Below are 22,007 nucleotides of genomic sequence, written 5' to 3'. Positions count from 1 at the left end.
TCTGCTTACAAAAAGCAGGTTTTTGCTGAGTTTTTATTGCTGTGTTTTTTTCTGTCTCTTTGCTGATTTAACTTAGATTCTTGCCCCCAAAACACAGCAAATACTGATGCCTGCGTTTTTTCCGCTGCGCACTTGTACTTATCCATTGTTTCCTATGGGTGAAAAAACGCTGAAAGAAGTGACATGCTATTCCTACACAAAACATGGAGTCCAAGTCCACCAATATGTAATAAGATCAAAAAAGTTTATTTTATCAATACAAAGCATAAATAGATATAACAAAGAAATCGTAAAAGTCAAAATAAAAAAGGCTCAGGTGTTTAGGACAGCAGATAATCAGTAATATACGTGGGTGGGATAATAGTGGGCCCCTCTATCAACATGTAATCATGATTATCATTATATGAATGCATAAAGGGCTTTGTGCCGTCATAGCATCAATGGGAGGACAACCAATGTAGTACAATCCATGTATACTGAGTGCGCACACAACATTCATAAATGTCTCCTCTATTGTTAATAACAGTGTAAAAATATAACCGGACAATAATGATCCTTAACTAGAGGGAAGGAGCACATCTATACAAGGTACTACATCCACTAGCCGAAGAGTGATAGGTATGATCATATGTATAAGACCCATACTCCCGCCTGTATGATGAGCTGTACCTGCAGCCCCTTCCTTCCTATAGGCTCGAGGCAGCTCATGCTAAACGCACATTGGGGCTGCTGGTACAGCTCATCATACATGTGGTAGTATGCAAAAATGCAACTTGTGAACAAAGCCTTAATATTTAGTTGGATCACAGGTTATGATCCTAGGTAGACTAAAATTAGAGTAGAAAAAAAGTTTAAAAGTGAACCTCAAAACTTTCCCAGACCCCCTCAAACGCCACCATATATTTATATATGTAAGGGGTGTAATAACATGATTAGTTGGAGGATTAGTCTATGGAAAACAGCTCCCTCACCCACTAATTTTTCATATCGCCACCAGAATTATAAAATATTTTTTTTTTTTAATATGCAGTACTTAGTAAGACAATAAAATGGGCTTGACAGGAAGAGTGTAAAGATAGAGATATATATATATATATATATATATATATATATATATATATATATGGTGGTGGTTTGGGGCCTCTGGGGAAGCTGTCAGGTTCCCTTTAATTCTTAAAATATTTATGCAAGTTTGGCATCACCATAATCGTACTGCCAATGAGAATTACCGTATGTGTCAGGGTCATTTTTATCCTATACAATAGTGAATTCTGTAAAAAAAAATCCCCCAAAAAACAAGGAGAAATTCTAGGGATTTTTTTTTATCATTTCATCCCTCTTTGAATTTTGTCCCTGTTTTTCAGTACATTATATGATAAAAAAAATGGTGTCAATTAAAACTACATCTCAAAGAAAGAAGCAATAATACTGTAGACTGAAGAATGAAAAAAGTGTCTAGGGGTTAAAGCGGGTTGTCCATAAGTAAAACAAACAAACAATGGCTTCCTTTCTGCAACAGCACCACATCTGCTCATGGGTTGTGTCTGTTCTCTGCTCCATTTAAGATTTTTGGAAGATAGCAGTCATGTTTATTAAACAAGCACTCCTCCCATGAAAATATTTATCCTCCTAATATATTGCAATCATCATATTATATAGCATTGTGCACTTACAATTGCTCATGTTCTCTTTCTACCCAGCTAATTCTTCTCTTTTCTCTGTGTAGAAATAGGAAGTCTCTCATCCCTGGATTTATCATTCTCCTCTTCACCTCCTGACCCAGCTGCTCCCTCCTCTCCCTGGACTTTTGCCCTGACTTATGACTCATGCAGGACAAATTGACCTCCTGATTCTATACAGAGCTTAGAAGGATCCAGCTGGTCAGTTTTTAATTACGTGATGTCCTAGATCTAATGGGGAAGAGATAAATTAGCTGGGTAGAAAGTCAGAATGAGCAATTGTAAGAACACAGTTCTGTATAATATGATGACTGCAATATATTAAGAGGATAAAAACTTGGACAGGAGGAGGAGTGCTTCTTTAACTTAATAAAAATGCCCCTCAACCAGACCAATAGATAATGTCCATACCAGTTGTCATTATCTATCACCAAAATGCTCTTTCTATTGATTTGCATTGACGTTAGATAATTCTACTTTTTTAACTTACAGATTGGGTCAGGGTTAGGTTACTGCCAAGATGACCCGTGATTGTCACGTAACACAAGCATAAAGCATGTATAGCATTGTAGTGTTGAATTGTGTAATCTTTTTTTTTTATCTTTTCCCCCAATTTCTGCTCTTTCCTTGACAACATTGCACAGTATTTAGCATGATCATTATGTGCACTATTTTGACCAACTGCGTATTCATGACTTTTAGTAATCCCCCAGACTGGTCTAAGCAAGTGGAGTAAGTATGTCTGTCACCATCAATGCATTACGTAGCCTGCATGTATACGTGGTGCTCATTAGACATGTTTTATGGTGCTTCTGCTTTTATAGAATCTGATTTTCTGTCAGTGCTTGTCTACTTGGGACAATTAATTTTACAGGCAAGAAGACATCTTAGGAGTATAAATGACAATTTTGTGGAAATACTTGTTGTTAGTGAAGACAATAGAGCAGATGCATCTAAACTGTCCAAAAGAAATACATTTTTTTTACCCATAGCAACCAATCACGGCGCAGCTTTAATTTCTTAAAGTGCTGTAGTGATTGTGGTGAGGGGAATGAAAAGTTTGTTCTGATTGCTTGCTAGGGGCAACGACGACAGTTTTAGTGGAAACATTTGCTCCAGAAAGTTATATAATATACTGACAGACACTCTTAAAAGGCCAGGAGGACTGATCACAGAATAACCCCAAGATTAAAAAAGACCTTTATTAACTTAACTTAATTAAAAATTAGTGCACACAAAACCATCACCCAAGAAATGTTGTACTTGTATAGAAAAGACGTAGGGAGGTGCCTATCCCTAGTTGCCTATCGCTCGTCAGCACCCTACCTAACAGCGGAGGTTGGCACCCTAAACCTGCACAATGGCGCCCCCGCTCACCGTCGACTGTCCCTTCTATCCTCAAACTCCCTATACGGGAAGGGATGAAAGGGTGTGTAAATGTACTGTTGGTAGATAGAGACTAATTAAATGGTGAAAACTGTCCCTTAACTTACCCCTGCCTCACAGCGGAGGTTCGCACCCTAAATTTTACGATGTGCACAAAGGGCAACATTGTGGTTTTCAATTGCTTTATATGGAGGGGGGATGACAGTAAGCCCTGAGACTATTTCAGGAAGTCTGACCATGTCGAAAACATTCCAATAGAAGCAACCTTAATTACAATTTCTGCCTTTCTAATCTTGCTTTTACTTGCGCTAATTATGAGGTTGCTAAAGCATTGACCGGCTGATGTTTGTTCTTCGCAGGTACACTTTCACTGGAATTTATACATTTGAATCACTTGTGAAAATCATTGCAAGAGGTTTTTGTATAGACGGCTTTACATTTTTGCGAGATCCATGGAACTGGTTAGATTTCAGCGTCATCATGATGGCGTAAGTTTCATTATTTCAGTCTACTTCTTACTTATGGTCGTAGAATTCAATGCTGCAGTCAACTCCAGGAGCTGGTCAGATATAGTCTACAAATTATAGAAGCCAATCGTCAGGGCACAAAGTGTCCCTGCTGGTGAGTTTCCAGCTTCTGGTGACATCAGATCAACAGAGCAGCTCTCCTTCTTCCGGTTTGCTCTTCTGACGGGGCAACACTGCAGACGCCATGCTGATTGACAGTCAGCTCCCCGCAGTTAGGCAGCAGGGAGCCGGTTGTCAATAAACATGACATCGGCAGTGACGCCACAGTGATAGAGCAGAGTGGAAAAGAAGGAACTGCTATGTCAACGTGATTTCACCAGAAGCAGGAGAATCTCTCGCAGGAGCGGTCTGTGATCACACTGAGCCAGCAGAGGTCATTGCCTGGCAGAACAGGAAGTAGCTAGCATCTACCTGACGGTAATTTCTTAACTCCTTACAACAAACAGAAATCATTATACATTTGTAACCTTGTTAATTGGCAAAGGCTAAACATGGACATGCCCTCTGGGATTTGCATGTAGTGAAACATTTTTGCACTTAGAATTAATTCACACACGATTTTGTTGCAGGCATTTTTACAACTGTTTCATTCATGTCATTGGGATGTGTAGAAATCCATGTATACAGTATGTCTCCAAAACAACCACTTTCACATTAATGAAGCGGATTTCACATTTCTTCAACAAAGCCGAAAGTGAATTTATCCCTGTTGTTGTAGCACTCAATTTATGTCATTCTGCTACAGATCTATGCCGTATATTTGCGGGAGAAGCCCCTAAATAATAATATTATCTTTACTAACCTCAATCCAGTGTCCAAGCCTTCTATCATTGATGGTTGATCTCAGAAATAAAAGACGTAATCGGAAAAGTAAACCTTATTCTACAGGAGATCAATTTTTATCATCATTACCACAAAAAGCAATAGTTTATGAAGCTAAAAATAGGATAAATTAAGCCTTGGGTTCTTTTTCCAGGAATCTTTGCTGAGATATTTCTTTTTCTTAGGTTGTGTGCACACAACGTCTTTTAAACTGAGGCGAAGACGCTGTTTTTTTTTATGTGGAAGATTGTTCAGGGAACTCTGGCATTTGTTTTCCTAAAACGTCATTTGTGACACTTTTTCAGCCGTTTCTTGAGCGCTTTTCCAATGGTTTAGGTCGCCAGCGTTTCTTTTAAGAGTTTTCCCATAGTTTTTATGACTTTTTTTGTACTGTAGTTTTCTGGTGTTTTTTTTCTCTCCTTGAAGAAATGAAAAACTAGCATTTTTTTTTTTTTAACCTAAAACGATGGCAAAAGACATTTTGGCATTATTTTGGAGTCTTTGGATCTTATTGCCTTGTATTTTAACCCCTTCATGACCTCGTGGTTTTCTGTGTTTGCGCTTTCTTCTTTTCCTACCCTTATTACAAGAGCCATAACTTTTTTATTTTTACATCCTCATAGCCATTGAATAATAACATTCGTTTTATCACGTGATGCACTGGAAATTCGGAAAAAAAATCCAAATGTGTTAAAATTTCAAAAAAAAAGTGCAGTTACATAATTGTTTTTTGGATTTTTTTTTTTTTTACCATGTTCACTATATGGTAAAACTGACCTGGCAATATAATTCTCCAGGTCAGTACGAGTATGCAGATACCAAACATGTATAGATTTGTTTTATTTAAGTAGTGAAAAATTACAAAATTGTGAAATTTAAAAAAATACAATTTACAATTTTCAGAGACCTGTAATATTTCCATTTTTTGGTATATGGGGCTGTGTGAGCTCCTATTTTTTGCTCCCTGAGCCGTTGTTTTTATTGATACCATTATGGTGTAGATACTACATTTTTATCGCCTCTTATTGCGTTTTATTGCAATATTGCGGATGACAAAAAAAGTGCATTTCAAGCATTTTTTTTTTTTTCTCGTTGCACCTTTTACCAATCGGATTAATTTATTTTATAGTTTGACAGAACAGACATTTTTGAATGCAACGATAATAATTATGTGTAGTTTTTGTAATTATTTTATTTTTAATGGGGCAAAAGGGGGGGATTTGGAATTTTGAGGGTTTTTTTTCCTTTTGTCATATTTTTAAAAACTTTTTATTACTGACTTGGAAAACTTATAACTGCGATCTTCCGATGGCCTGTGCTATACATATAATTGCTAATGCATTACAGAAATTGTGGCCACTGGCTGGCGTCCACAGGTGGATGATAATGACAGACACAGGTGTCTTCAACAAACCCTCGGAGGTCATGACAACCCATCAGCGCCCCGCGATCACTTGATAGGGGTCTGATGGGCGGAATAAATGACGTGCTTCCTGCCAGCGTGTGTTAAATCCCGCTGTTGATGATTGACAGGGGGATTTAACTGGTTAACAGCTCAGGCAGAGCACCGTTCCACCCGCGTCTGTTAAAGGCACATAATGGCTGATTAAACCAGTCATCGTGTTGGGGCAAAGATGTGGACTCGGAGTGCATCCTTTGATTTAAATGTACGACGAAAGGTCGTGAAGGGGTTAAAGTGCCAAGTATTAAACCGCTACTTCTTTTAACCACTTGATATTTTTTAGAAACCTGACGCTGTTAAACACGTTCAAAAGACTAAATATTTCCAGTGAAAATCGTTTTAGATTTTTAAAAATTGCTTTTTGTTCTTTTGAGCACTTTCTGATAGGTGTTTCATCCGGTTTCTCTGGCAGAAGACACCTGAAAAAGGCGTTGTGTGTACATAGCTTTAGAAAAATATACGTAATATTACTGCGTATCTTAAATGTGCAGACAGGATTTTGTAAGATAATAAGAATTATAATGTTCTAAGATGACTTCATTGTGCAACCATTTTAATACCTTTTTTGGAGATAGTCCTAATACAGATCCATAGTGTTTCTTTGCTGTAATGTCATGACTTCTTTTGTGCATACACTAATAGACTACTGTATTTGTAACATTAATCTCCATTCATAGTAAACAAACTTGTTGTTAATGATGGAGTCATAAAATGTCGAACGGCCAAGCAGCATCCGGAAGTCCAATGACTATGTGCCAAAAAACTAAAGTGATATAAACAGTATAGTATGCAAATGATATGAAACAAAATGATCAGAAACATTGCAGGTCAGTTCTGAAATCAGATATCTGAGGGGTTCCCAGCAAAAAGGATCACATATACATTTATTTTATACTTAGTGTGAATACCAGCATCTCAAACATAAATCTAACACAAATTGCTTAAAGGGAACCTGTCACCCCCCCCCCCTTCCCCCGGGCTTATTAAAGGAAAAGAGCCACCTTCTGCAGCACTAAGGCTGCATTCTGTGAAGGTGGCTCTTATGTTTATTATCCATAGGAACGTTGAAATAACAACTTTTATAAATTTCCCCATACCTCTATTGAGTCAGGGAGGTATGTTTTCTCCCCCTGACTCAACCGCCTCGCAGCCATTCATCATCCCCTCTCTCCTCCGAGCGCCGCCTCCTCTCTTTGTCATGACGTCACCGGTGCCTTCGTGTAGCTGAGGCCCCAGATCCCGCCCGCAGTGTGTTATGATGTATTCACACTGCGAGGCTAGGAATCTGGCGCCTGTGCAGTGGAGCGGGTCACCGTGCTCCATTGAAGATAGTGCCAAAGTCTTGCGAGACTTCACAAATCTCGTGTGACATCTGCACTATCTTCAATGGAGCACGGTGACCTTCACTGCGCAGGCACCAGATTCCTAGCCCCGCAGTGTGAATACATCATAACACACTGCGGCGAGGGATCTGGGGCCTCCACTACACGAAGGCACCGGTGACGTCACGACAAAGAGAGGAGGCGGCGGCACCAGGAGGAAAGGGGCATGATGGACGGCTGCGAGGCGGTTGAGTCAGGGGGAGAAAACATACCTCCCTGACTCAATAAAGGTATGGGGAAATGTATAAAACTCATTATTTCAGCTTTGCTAGGGATAATAAACATGCCACCTTCACAGAATGCAGCCTTAGTGCTGCAGAAGGTGGCTCTTTTCCTTTAATAAGCCCGGGGGTGACAGGTTTCCTTTAAAGGGGTTGTCCACTACGGGGCACCCCCAGCTTGAAGGGAATTTGTCAGTAGGGTTAATTCTCTTAATCATTTATATGGGCACACAGGTCATAGGAAGTTGAATTAAATTATATCTGTGATTTCATATCTTAATTCCTGAGAAATCCATATTTTTGTTAATATGCAAATGAGTTGTTAAGATCTATGGGCATAGATCTCTCTATGAATCTGCCTCCAGAGCTTATTGTACATGAAAGTCTCAGTCATCAGTGTGAGACATGTAGATCAGGGGAGCAGACTGTCAGCCATTGCATTCTCACACTGGTAACGCCCCTTTTTATTTAAAAATAAAGTGCTGGAGGCAGATTCTCTGGGAGATCTGTGTCCCGCCCATAGATCTTAATAGTTCATTTACATATTAGAACAAATGTGGATTTATCTGGAATAAGATATCGGATTGCAGCTATCAAAGTGTTATTTTATTCAACTTTTTATAACTTACATACCCATATAGACGGCTTAAGTGGGTTGGTGCTACTGACAGATTTCCTTTAATCACTTCAAGGGCCCATAGAAAATAGAAACAATCTGTACTCGCCTACTGCAGTGGCACCCTTCTAGGTACTGTTATTCCTGGTGGTCTCTGCGTCATTGTTGTGTCATGTGACCATGGAAGCCAATCAGCAGCCACCGACCTCCTGCTGCCAGGTTCACACATACATATAGTGCTCTCTCTATTTTTTATGGACTTTTGTGCATATCTGAAAAAGATCACTGCTAAGACCGTGATCAGAGAGTGTGCAGCGTGAATCTGTCAGCCTCATAATAATAACTAATCATCCACTATCATGAGGCCATTGGGGTTTCCTTTGGAATCCTGTTATTCGGGGATTATGATGGAAACTCTGACGCCCGCTCTGATGGAATACTGATGAACTGCAGCGCTGATAGGCTGCCTCAGTCACATGATGTCATGTAACACAACAGTGTCACGTGAACCGCTATGAATAGCAGCTCCGACTTCATTGGAACGGTGCTGCAAGATGAGTATAGATTGTTTTAAGATTTTATTGGGCCCTGTACTGATTGATTTGGGGTTTACGAGTAGTGGACAACCACTTCATGCTTTGTTGACACTCAACATGGCTGTGCAGTGTCCAATGGCAGCATTACACTAGTCACATCTGTATTACCCTATGTACAATCCATCAAATATTCATAGGCTTATACGGCATTTTCAATGTGGCTTCTTTGAGACAGTTTTTTACTTCTTTTGAGGAAAGATATCCTTAGAGTACTCAGAAGTGCACCTTTGGGACCACGTTTTTATTTGGAATAAAAGGGACATTTTTCCTTTAAAAAAAATCTAAAAACAAAAAATTGGAAAAGCATTGTCTTAAACATACACACCACCTATATTCATTTAAAAGCTACCCATCTACACACAATTACTAAAAAAAACCTTAAGCCTTATGACATAGCGTGAATTTGTGCCTTTTAATACTAAGGAATATTTATGTTTAGAACTGCACCACTCTCCACCCCCGGCTTCCTTCCTTGCTGGTGGGCAGTGCACTTCTGGAGATTTATAGTTTGGGCCAGCAGTATGGTTGCTTTGCCGGCCCTAAGCGGTCTTCCATGGCTGTTAGAGGCAGCTTTGATTCTACAGCATGACTGAAGCGCAGGAGGACTAATTTTAGACAATTCCTTTTACTCTAGGTAAATGCAGCAGATTTGGTGATCTGTATCAGAAAATCAAAGCTTTATTCCCTATAGCTGGATATCAAGTAATTAATCAGGGCACCTTTCTGAACCTATTTACAGTAAGCTACAATAAAATAAATATTGTATAAGTCTGGACATTCCTGTTACTGAAAATAAGTTCACTTGGGTGGCATAAAGACAGCAGAAGTTACGGCTACATTTCAGTTAGTGAACCAATCACGTAATCCTACATATTCATAAAAACACAATATTTTAATGTAATTTTAATTCAACACTAAAGTGCTATTTTCTGTAACAAAAAACCCTATTCTACAAAAAAAACATCCCTGCATATCTTCTAATTAATCAAAAGAGTATGATTCCCAAATATATACAGTTGTGTGAAAAAGTGTTAGCCCCTTTCTGATTTCCTATTCTTTGGCATGTTTCTAACACTTAAAGGGAACCTGTCACCCCCAAACTATAAGGTGAGCTAAGCCCACCGGCATCAGGGGCTTATCTGCAGCATTCTGTAATGCTGTAGATAAGCCCCCGATGTATCCTGAAAAATGAGAAAAAGAGGTTAGATTATACTCACCCAGGGGCGGTCCCGATGCGGTCCGGGTCCGATGGGCGTCGCGGTCCGGGGTCTCCCATCTTCTTACAATGACGTCCTCTTCTTGTCTTCATGCTGCTGCTCCGGCGCAGGTGTACTTTGTCTGCCCTGTTGAGGGCAGAGCAAAGTACTGCAGTGCGCAGGCGCCGGGAAAGGTCAGTGAGGCCCGGCGCCTGCGCACTGCAGTACTTCACTCTGCCCTCAACAGGGCAGACAAAGTATGCCTGCGCCGGAGCCGCAGAGTGAAAACCCGAAGAGGACGTCATCCTATAAAGATGGGAGGACCCGGACCGCGACGCCCATCGGACCAGACCGCCCCCCCAGGTGAGTATAATCTAACCTCTTTTTCTCATCTTTCAAGATACATCGGGGGCTTATCTACAGCATTACAGAATGCTGTAGATAAGCCCCTGATGCCAGTGGGCTTAACTCACCTTCGATTTTGGGGGTGACAGGTTCCCTTTAAATATTTCAGATCACCAAAATAATTTAAATATTAGCCAAAGATAACATAAGTAAACACAAAATGGAGTTTTTAAATGAAGGTATTTATTACTAAGAAAAAAATAAGTCCAAATCTACAGGGCCCTGTGTGAAAAAGTGATTGCCCCCCTCCTTAAAACACAAATTAACTATGGTTTATCACATGCTCGTGAAGCTGAGTTCAAATTCCCTAGCCACACGCAGTCCTGATTACTGCCACACCGGTTCTCAGTCAAGAAATCACTTAAATAGGACCTGCCTGACAAAATGAAGTAGATCAAAAGATCCTCAAAAGCTAGACATCATGCCGTGATCTAAAGAAATTCTAGAGCAAATGAGAAACAAAGTAATTGAGATTTATCAGTCTGGAAAAGATTATAAAGCCATTTCTCAAGCTTTGGAACTCCAGCAAACCACTGAGAGAGCCATTATCCACAAATGGTGTAAACATGGAACAGTGGTGAACCTTCCCAGGAGTGGCCGGCCGGCTAGCCCACCAAAATTAGCCCATGAGTGTAGCGACGATTCATCCAAGAAGTACCAAAAGACCCCATAACAGTATTCAAAGAACTGCAGGCCTTACTTGCCTCAGTAAAGGTCAGTGCTCTGTTGTGAATTCCGCTCTTGGGCTCCCTCCGGTGGTTGTAAGTGGCACTTTTGTGAGTTCTGCTCTTGGGCTCCCTCTTGTGGTTTCTAGTGGTATGGCTGCTCCTTGGAGTTAGCTGTCATCAGCTGCCTCCACTTATCTTCTCTTCTGCTCGGCTATTTAGGTCTGGCTCTGTATTCAGCCAGTGCCACTTGTAAATGGTTCCTGGTTGGATTCACATCTCTTTGGAGTTCCCTGTTATCCTGACCAGTTCAGCTAAGCTAAGTTTTTGCTTGCTCTTTTCTGTCCATAGATTGTGGACTTATCCATTCTGTGCTTTCTATGTTTGTCCAGCTTATCAGTGTCTATTAATTCTGTCTTGCTGGAAGCTCTGGGAGGCAGATTTGCCCTCCACACCTTTAGTCAGGTGTGGAGTTTTTTTTGTAAACTCTGCGTGAATTTTTGTAGTGTTTTATACTGACCGCACAGTATTTCATCCTGTCCTATCTATTTAGCTAGACTGGCCTCCTGTGCTCATCCTGGTTTCATTCTGTGTATGTCGTTTCCCTCTCCACTCACAGTCATTATTTGTGGGGGGCTAATCTATCCTTTGGGGATTTTCTCTGAGGCAAGATAGTTTTCCTGCTTCTTTCTTTAGGGGTAGTTAGCTCTTAGGCTGTGACGAGATGCCTCGGGAGAGTTAAGAGCATTCCACGGCTACTTCTAGCGTTGTGTTGAGCTTAGGGACTGCGGTCAGTACAGTTAACACGTCCTTCAGAGCTCGTTCCATGTTGCTCCTAGACCACCGTATCATAACAGTACAAGTGGCCAAAAATGAATTAAATGCATCTCAAAAGAAGGAAAAGAAAGTTCTGAACCATTTTTTTTCTGTGCTTTGGTTTGTCTTTTTTTTTTCCTCTTGATATCTGGGTGGTTCAGGATATATGCTTTGGCATGGATGTTCAGGGTTTGTTTTCTTGTGTGGATCAACTTGCTGCAAGAGTACAGAGTATCCAGGACTATGTTGTCCAGACTCCGGCTTTAGAGCCCAGAATTCCTACTCCTGATTTGTTTTTTGGGGACAGATCCAAGTTTTTGAACTTTAAAAATAACTGCAAATTGTTTTTTGCTTTGAAACCCCGTTCTTCTGGTGATCCCATTCAGCAAGTAAAAATCATCATATCCTTGCTGCGTGGTGATCCTCAAGACTGGGCTTTTTCTCTTGAAACAGGGGATCCGGCATTATTGAATGTAGATGCATTTTTTCAAGCGCTTGGATTATTGTATGACGAACCTAATTCTGTGGATCATGCAGAAAAAACCCTGTTGGCCTTGTGTCAAGGTCAGGAAGCGCAGAGTTATACTGCCAGAAATTTAGAAAATGGTCTGTGCTCACTAAATGGAATGAAGAGGCTCTGGCTGCTATTTTCAGAAAAGGTCTTTCTGAAACCCTTAAAGATGTTATGGTGGGCTTTCCTATGCCTGCCGGTTTGAGCGAATCTATGTCTCTAGCCATTCAGATTGATCGGCGTCTGCGCAAGTGCAAAGCTGTGCACCATATGGCAGTATCCTCTGAGCAAAGTCCTGAACCTATGCAATGTGATAGGATTTTGACTAGAATAGAACGGCAGGAATTCAGAATTAGGCTGTGTTTTTACTGTGGTGATTCGGCTCATGTTATCTCTGATTGCCCTAAGCGTACTAAGAGAGTCGCTAGGTCTGTTTCCATTAGTACTATACAGCCTAAATTTCTCTTATCTGTGACCCTGATTTGCTCATTGTCGTCCTTTTCTGTCATGGCATTTGTGGATTCAGGCGCTGCCCTGAACTTAATGGACTGAGAATTCGCCAGGCGCTGTGGTTTTTCCTTGCAGCCTTTGCAGAGCCCTATTCCTTTGAGGGGCATTGATGCTACACCCTTGGCCAAGGATAAACCTCAGTACCGGACACAGATGACTATGTACATGGCTCCTGCACATCAGGAAGATTGCCGTTTTCTGGTGTTGCATAACCTGCATGATGTTGTTGTACTGGGATTTCCATGGTTACAGGAACATAATCCGGTGCTGGATTGGAAAACTATGTCGGTGACTAGTTGGGGTTGTCGAGGAGTACATAGTGACGTTCCTTTGATGTCAATTTCCTCTTCCCCCTCTTCTGAGGTCCCTAAGTTTTTGTCGGATTTCCAGGATGTATTTGATGAGCCCAAGTCCAGTTCTCTTCCGCCCCATTGGGACTATGATTGTGCTATTAACTTGATTCCTGGTTGTAAGTTCCCTAAGGGCCGACTTTTCAATCTGTCTGTGCCAGAGCATGCAGCCATGCGGAGCTATGTTAAGGAATCTTTGGAGAAAGGGCATATTTGGCCCTCTTCGTCACCATTGGGAGCGGGTTTCTTCTTTGTTGCTAAGAAGGATGGCTCCTTGAGACCCTGTATTGATTATCGTCTTCTTAATAAGATCACAGTCAAATTCCAATACCCCTTGCCTTTGCTTACTGATTTGTTTGCTCAGATTAAGGGGGCTAGTTGGTTTACTAAGATTGACCTCCGAGGGGCATATAATCTTGTTCGTATTAAACAGGGTGACGAATGGAAAACTGCATTTAATACGCCCGAAGGCCATTTTGAATACCTTGTGATGCCATTTGGGCGCTCTAATGCTCCATCTGTGTTCCAGTCTTTCATGCATGATATTTTCTGCAATTATCTTGATAAATTCATGGTCGTATATTTGGATGATATTTAGATTTTTTCCGATGATTGGGAGTCTCATGTGAAGCAGGTCAGGATGGTGTTCCAGATCCTTCGTGATAATGCTTTATTTGTGAAGGGGTCTAAGTGCCTATTCGGAGTTAAGAAGGTCTCTTTTTTGGGTTTTATTTTTTCTCCCTCGTCTATAGAAATGGATCCTGTTAAGGTCCAAGCTATTCATGACTGGATCCAACCCACATCTGTGAAGGGTCTTCAAAAATTTTTGGGCTTTGCTAATTTCTATCGCCGTTTCATTGCCAACTTTTCCAGTGTGGTTAAGCCCCTTACTGATTTGACGAAGAAAGGCGCTGATGTGACTAATTGGTCCTCTGAGGCTGTTGAGGCCTTTCAGGAGCTTAAACGCCGATTTACTTCTGCCCCTGTGTTGCGTCAACCGGATGATTCTCTTCCTTTTCAGGTTGAGGTCGACGCTTCTGAGATTGGGGCAGGGGCCGTTTTGTCTCAGAGGGAGTCTGATGGTTCTTTGATGAAACCGTGTGCTTTTTTTTCCAGAAAGTTTTCGCCTGCGGAACGCAATTATGATGTCGGCAATCGGGAGTTGTTGGCTATGAAGTGGGCGTTTGAGGAGTGGCGACATTGGCTTGAGGGAGCTAAACACCGTGTTCTGGTCCTGACCGATCATAAGAATCTGATTTACCTCGAGTCGGCCAAGCGGCTAAATCCTAGACAGGCTTGATGGTCCCTGTTTTTTTCCCCGTTTTGATTTTGTGGTCTCGTATCTTCCGGGATCTAAGAATGTTAAGGCTGATGCCCTCTTTAGGAGTTTTTCGCCTGATTCTCCTGGAGTCCTTGAGCCGGTTGACATTCTTAAGGAGGGGGTGATTCTTTCTGTTATCTCCCCTGATTTGCGGCGGGTGCTTCAGGAATTACAGGCTGATAGGCCTGACCGCTGTCCAGTGGGGAAGCTGTTTGTTCCTGATAGATGGACAAGTAAGGTAATTTCTGAGGTTCATTGTTCAGTGTTGGCTGGTCATCCTGGGATTTTTGGTACCAGAGATTTGGTTGCTAGGTCCTTTTGGTGGCCTTCCTTGTCGCGCGATGTGCGTGCTTTTGTGCAGTCCTGTGGGACTTGCGCCCGGGCCAAGCCTTACTGTTCCCGCGCTAGTGGGTTGCTTTTGCCTTTGCCGGTCCCTGAGAGGCCCTGGACGCATATTTCCATGGATTTTATTTCGGATCTTCCTGTTTCCCAGAAGATGTCTGTTATCTGGGTTGTTTGTGACCGGTTCTCTAAAATGGTCCATCTGGTACCTTTGCCTAAGTTGCCTTCCTCCTCAGATCTGGTTCCATTATTTTTTCAGCATGTGGTTCGTTTGCATGGCATTCCGGAGAATATTGTGTCTGACAGAGATTCTCAGTTTGTCTCTAGATTTTGGCGGGCCTTTTGTGCTAGACATTGATTTGTCTTTTTCTTCGGCGTTTCATCCTCAGACTAATGGCCAAACTGAGCGAACTAATCAGACCTTGGAGACCTATTTGAGATGCTTTGTGTCTGCTGATCAGGATGATTGGGTGTCTTTCTTGCCGTTGGCCGAGTTTGCCCTTAATAATCGGGCTAGTTCGGCTACTTTGGTTTCACCTTTCTTTTGTAATTTTGGTTTTCATCCTCGTTTTTCTTCTGGGCAGGTTGAGCCTTCTGATTGTCCTGGTGTTAATTCTGTGGTGGACAGGCTGCAGCACATTTGGACTCATGTGGTGGACAATTTGACGTTGTCTCAGGAAAGGGCTCAACGTTTTGCTAACCGCCGTCGGTGTGTTGGTCCCCGGCTTTGTGTGGGGGATTTGGTTTGGTTGTCTTCTCGTCATGTTCCTATGAAGGTTTCTTCCCCTAAGTTTAAGCCTCGGTTTATTGGTCCTTATAAGATTTCTGAAATTATCAATCCGGTGTCTTTTCGTTTGGCTCTTCCAGCCTCTTTTGCCATTCATAATGTTTTCCATAGATCTTTGTTGCGGAGATATGTGGTGCCCGTTGTTCCCTCGGTTGATCCTCCTGCCCCGGTGTTGGTTGAGGGAGAGTTGGAATATGAGGTTGAGAAAATTTTGGATTCTCGTTTTTCGAGGCGGAGGCTTCAGTATCTTGTCAAGTGGAAGGGTTATGGCCATGAGGATAATTCTTGGGTTGTTGCCTCCGATGTCCATGCCGCCGATTTTGTTCGTGCTTTTCACTTGGCTCGTCCTGATCGGCCTGGGGGCTCTGGTGAGGGTTCGGTGACCCCTCCTCAAGGGGGGGTACTGTTGTGAATTCCGCTTTTGGGCTCCCTCCGGTGGTTGTAAGTGGCTGTTTTGTGAGTTTGCATCTCGGCTTCAGGAAAATGGCCGCCGCGATCTCCATCTGCGTACGCGGCATCCCGCAGCCATTTTCCTGAAGCCCCGTGCAGCAGAGCACTCCTGCGCACGCGCGGCCTCAGGAAGATGGCCGCCCCCACCGATGACAAGGGTAATAGCGCAGATCGTGCGCTGTTTCTTCACCTGCGCGCAGTGGATTCGGAACTTGGACATGCGCACACCACTATGCCACCAACGGAAAGCTGGGGAAGAAACAGCGATGTCACCACGCCCACCTGACCTGACCAGCCTGATTGACAGGCAAAAACGGCGACTTTGGTAATGTATTTCGCAGCATAGGTGTGGAATCAGGGTACACTACATACACTATTGTAACTCACAGTGCAGGCCCTATTTAACAGTATTTTTATCTCAATCTGAAAAAACGGGTTGACAGGTTCCCTTTAAGAGGCTCCTCTGTCCTCCACTCATTTCCTATAGTAATGGCACCTGTTTGAACTTGTTATCAGTATAAAAGACACCTGTCCACAACCTCAAACAGTCACACTCCAAACTTCACTATGGTGAAGACCAAAGAGCTGTCGAAGGACACCACAAACAAAATTGTAGCCCTGCACCAAGCTGGGAAGACTGAATCTGCAATAGGCAAGCTGCTTGGTGTGATGAAATCAACTGTGGAAGCAATAATAAGAAAATGGAAGACATACAAGACAACTGATAATCTTCCTCGACATGGGGTCCATGCAAGATCTCACCCTGTGGGGTCAAAATGATTACAAGAACGGTGAGCAAAAATCCCAGAACCACACGGGGGGACTTAGTGAATGACCTGCACGCCAGGGACTCAGATCCTGCAGTGAGATGTGTCCCCCTGCTTAAGCCAGTACATGTCCGGGCCTGTCTGAATTTGCTAGAGAGCATTTGGATTATCCAGAAGAGTAATGGGAGAATGTCATATGGTCTGATGAAACCAAAGTAGAACTGTTTGGTAAAAACAAAACTCGCCGTGTTTGGAGGAGACAACGCTGAGTTGCATCTAAAGAATACCATACCTACTGTGAACCATGGGGGTGACAACATCATGCTTTGGGGCTGTTTCTCTGCAAAGGGATCAGCCTGGAATGTAACTACAACAGGTGAAGGGGTTGCAATCGCGCTCGGGCCCTGGAGTTTAGGGAGCCCTAAAAGTCCCATTGGCCTATAAAAAAAAGTCTATTGCTATTAAAGATTTAAAATATTTGGGGGCCCTGTTGGACCCATGAGTTTCAAGTTACGCCACTGTTCCCAGCAGTGGGGCTTTCAGTGCGGGCGTTGGGCAGCTTCAGAATGATAACCTCATATCTTCAAGTTAATAGCATTTGCAAGTGTAAAAATGTGGAAAAATTCACGGTGTATGAATACATATATATACTGTATATGGAAAAAGGTTCAAAGTCTTACCAGGAAATCCCACCTCTAAAAACTGTCTCATTGTATGCACATTGACAATACAACAGAGGGCCAGCATAGATATCCCTTTAATATCCCAGGAAAGAAAGCTGATGTTATACATCCCGGGAAGGAAAACTTTTACATATACATTTTGCCCATACTCTCAATACGTTCCTCATAGATGACCACTGGCATTTTGGGCACTGTGGTCCTTTTACGAGCCCTTGGGAAGAGAGTAGTTAATGTTGGGCTTCTATGGAACAATCCGCACCTTTACAAGTAACTCTAATTTGATTCTGCAGGTATATAACAGAGTTTGTAAACCTAGGCAATGTTTCAGCTCTACGCACTTTCAGAGTTCTGAGAGCTTTGAAAACTATATCTGTAATACCAGGTAAGGCGGCCTGCAGTTGATGTTAGGTGTTGGATAGGCCCTGTGACGTACTTCCTGTTGTAGCTGTTTTGTGTTTTGTCATTGTGTTTGTGTGTGACCTCCCTTATTGCAGATATGTGACAGAGTTTGTGGACCTTGGGAATGTCTCAGCGCTGAGAACATTCAGAGTTCTCCGAGCTTTGAAAACTATCTCTGTCATTCCAGGTGAGAAAAGATTTAAACTCTAAGGCTGATCTCCTGCAGATGTTATGTTCTGTCTCTTGCAAAAATGGTGCAGATACATTTTTGTCAGGATTTGCAACCTGCCTTTTTTTGATACCGTGAACAAGTATAATGTCTCCATTCTGAAGACCTGCTTACATGAAAAGTACTGGTTAATACATTTTTTTACTCTCTAATAAAGTCTCTGCACACTTTGTGCTCTCCAGCTTTCTGGACATGTGCATGCCACGGAGCTAATGATCACTTTACTCAGCCCCTTTTCTAGCATCATCAGACATTTCATAGCTTCTTCCTGACAGGTAGCCTTACTATAGCGTTTGTAGACTGCATTAACATATAAATAGCAAATGTATGCTATTAGCCTTCTGACCAACAGAGCTGAACTTATGTAGTGGTGGTTAAAATAAGGAATTTTATTAATCAAAAATATATTATAAAATTTTATTTTTTTTACTCAAGAGTTTAATTATATCTGGTTTTTCATATTGTTTATCAATTTAATAAATATAGTAACCGTTTTAATTTTTATTTTGTAATGTGTTAGTACCAATCAAAATAACAAAAATTGTAACATGGTTAGAAGTATGAGTGGGTGCACACTAGCGCTTCACTGGGTAAAAAAGAGGGTTGATTAAAATTGCACCAGAAAGAGGGAGCTGGGAGTAAAATAAGGATCCAGCTGCTGGTGAGATGGCAGGGTCTGTAAAAATTGTAACATACCTTATAAGAGAAATATGCTTCTTCCTCCTCTTGGACTGATCATTAATTTCAAAATTCTAAATTCATGTGTAAAATCTGAATTCAGTGAAGACGGATCGTTACATTACTGAGATAGAATCTTATCAGTACCAACTGCCATCTTCTGTGTAAATTGGAGAGGGAAGAAGGAGGAGCTAAAGGCAGAGCTCCTCCTTCCTGTCTACATATAATATTAGCACTCCTTCCTGTCTACATATATTAGAGCTCCTACTTCCTGTCTACATATAATATTAGAGCTCCTTCCTGTTTGCATATATTAGAGCTCCTACTTCCTGTCTACATATAATATTAGAGCTCCTCCTTCCTGTCTACATATAATATTAGAGCTCGTCCTTCCTGTCTACATATAATATTAGCGCTCCTCCTTTCTATCTACATTTAATATTGGAGCTCGTCCTTCCTGTCTACATATAATATTAGAGCTCCTCCTTCCTGTCTACATATAATATTAGCGCTCCTCCTTCCTGTCTACATATAATATTAGATCTCCTCCTTCCTGTCTACATATAATATTAGCGCTCCTCCTTTCTATCTACATTTAATATTGGAGCTCGTCCTTCCTGTCTACATATAATATTAGAGCTTCTCCTTCCTGTCTACATATAATATTAAAGCTCCTCCTTCCTATCTACATTTAATATTAGAGCTCCTCCTTCCTGTCTATGTATAATATTAGAGCTCATCCTTCCTGTCTACATATAATATGAAATCTCCTTCCTGTCTACATATAATATTAGAGCTCCTCCTTCCTATTTACATTTAATATAGAGCTCCTCCTTCCTGTCTACGTATAATATTAGAGCTCATCCTTCCTGTCTACATATAATATGAAATCTCTTCCTTCCTGTGTACATATAATATTAGAGCTCCTCCTTCCTGCCGACATATAAAATTAGCGCTTCTCCTTCCTGTCTACATATAATATTAAATCTCTTCCTTCCTGTATATATAATATTAGCGCTCCTGCTTCCTGTCAACATATAATATTAGTGCTCCTCCTTCCTCTCTACATATAATATTAAATCTCCTTCCTGTCTACATATAAAATTAGCGCTCCTCCTTCCTGTCTACATATAATATTAGAGCTCCTCCTTCCTGTCTACATATAATATTAGCGCTCCTCCTTTCTATCTACATTTAATATTGGAGCTCGTCCTTCCTGTCTACATATAATATTAGTGCTCCTCCTTTCTATCTACATTTAATATTGGAGCTCGTCCTTCCTGTCTACATATAATATTAGAGCTCCTCCTTCCTGTCTACATATAATATTAGCGCTCCTCCTTCCTGTCTACATATAATATTAGATCTCCTCCTTCCTGTCTACATATAATATTAGCGCTCCTCCTTTCTATCTACATTTAATATTGGAGCTCGTCCTTCCTGTCTACATATAATATAAGAGCTTCTCCTTCCTGTCTACATATAATATTAAAGCTCCTCCTTCCTATCTACATTTAATATTAGAGCTCCTCCTTCCTGTCTACGTATAATATTAGAGCTCATCCTTCCTGTCTACATATAATATGAAATCTCCTTCCTGTCTACATATAATATTAGAGCTCCTCCTTCCTATCTACATTTAATATAGAGCTCCTCCTTCCTGTCTACGTATAATATTAGAGCTCATCCTTCCTGTCTACATATAATATGAAATCTCTTCCTTCCTGTGTACATATAATATTAGAGCTCCTCCTTCCTGCCGACATATAAAATTAGCGCTTCTCCTTCCTGTCTACATATAATATTAAATCTCTTCCTTCCTGTATATATAATATTAGCGCTCCTGCTTCCTGTCAACATATAATATTAGTGCTCCTCCTTCCTGTCTACATATAATATTAAATCTCCTTCCTGTCTACATATAAAATTAGCGCTCCTCCTTCCTGTCTACATATAATATTAGAGCTCCTCCTTCCTGTCTACATATAATATTAGCGCTCCTCCTTTCTATCTACATTTAATATTGGAGCTCGTCCTTCCTGTCTACATATAATATTAGTGCTCCTCCTTTCTATCTACATTTAATATTGGAGCTCGTCCTTCCTGTCTACATATAATATTAGAGCTCCTCCTTCCTGTCTACATATAATATTAGCGCTCCTCCTTCCTGTCTACATATAATATTAGATCTCCTCCTTCCTGTCTACATATAATATTAGCGCTCCTCCTTTCTATCTACATTTAATATTGGAGCTCGTCTTTCCTGTCTACATATAATATAAGAGCTTCTCCTTCCTGTCTACATATAATATTAAAGCTCCTCCTTCCTATCTACATTTAATATTAGAGCTCCTCCTTCCTGTCTACGTATAATATTAGAGCTCATCCTTCCTGTCTACATATAATATGAAATCTCCTTCCTGTCTACATATAATATTAGAGCTCCTCCTTCCTATCTACATTTAATATAGAGCTCCTCCTTCCTGTCTACGTATAATATTAGAGCTCATCCTTCCTGTCTACATATAATATGAAATCTCTTCCTTCCTGTGTACATATAATATTAGAGCTCCTCCTTCCTGCCGACATATAAAATTAGCGCTTCTCCTTCCTGTCTACATATAATATTAAATCTCTTCCTTCCTGTCTGTATATAATATTAGCGCTCCTGCTTCCTGTCTACATATAATATTAGTGCTCCTCCTTCCTGTCTACATATAATATTAAATCTCTTCCTTCCTGTATATATATAATATTAGCGCTCCTGCTTCCTGTCAACATATAATATTAGTGCTCCTCCTTCCTGTCTACATATAATATTAAATCTCCTTCCTGTCTACATATAAAATTAGCGCTCCTCCTTCCTGTCTACATATAATATTAGAGCTCTTCCTTCCTGTCTACATATATTAGAGCTCCTCCTTCCTGTCTACATATAATATTAGAGCTCTTCCTTCCTGTCTACATATATTAGAGCTCCTCCTTCCTGTCTACGTATAATATTAGAGCTCTTCCTTCCTGTCTGCATATAATATTAGAGCTCTTCCTTCCTGTCTACATATAATATTAGAGCTCTTCCTTCCTGTCTACATATATTAGAGCTCCTCCTTCCTGTCTACATATAATATTAGAGCTCTTCCTTCCTGTCTGCATATAATATTAAAGATGAATGAAACTTGGCACTCAATTTTTGAGAAGAAAAGCTTC

General features: G+C 41.1%; 1 protein-coding gene across 4 annotated transcripts in view; it reads left to right on the top strand.

Moving 5' to 3' along the window:
* The window catches only part of SCN8A (sodium voltage-gated channel alpha subunit 8), a 295,986-nt gene that overhangs the window by 176,033 nt on the left and 97,946 nt on the right, over window positions 1-22,007 (top strand). For 2 of the 4 annotated variants that reach the window (XM_069758644.1, XM_069758643.1), the window contains exons 1-3: window positions 2,329-2,411; window positions 3,425-3,553; window positions 17,785-17,876. In XM_069758644.1, coding sequence (XP_069614745.1) covers window positions 2,332-2,411; window positions 3,425-3,553; window positions 17,785-17,876 — 301 coding nt within the window. In that variant the 5' untranslated portion in view covers window positions 2,329-2,331. Of the gene's footprint in view, window positions 1-2,321; window positions 2,412-3,424; window positions 3,554-17,784; window positions 17,877-17,988; window positions 18,081-22,007 lie in introns of those variants that run through there. The other 2 variants (XM_069758645.1, XM_069758642.1) reach the window with 2 other exon arrangements.

The sequence above is a fragment of the Ranitomeya imitator genome, chromosome 3, assembly GCF_032444005.1.
Source record: "Ranitomeya imitator isolate aRanImi1 chromosome 3, aRanImi1.pri, whole genome shotgun sequence".
Classification (NCBI taxonomy): Eukaryota; Metazoa; Chordata; class Amphibia; order Anura; family Dendrobatidae; genus Ranitomeya; species Ranitomeya imitator.
The sequence above is the reverse complement of the archived record's forward strand: the minus strand, read 5'-3'. Positions and strand labels throughout refer to the sequence as shown.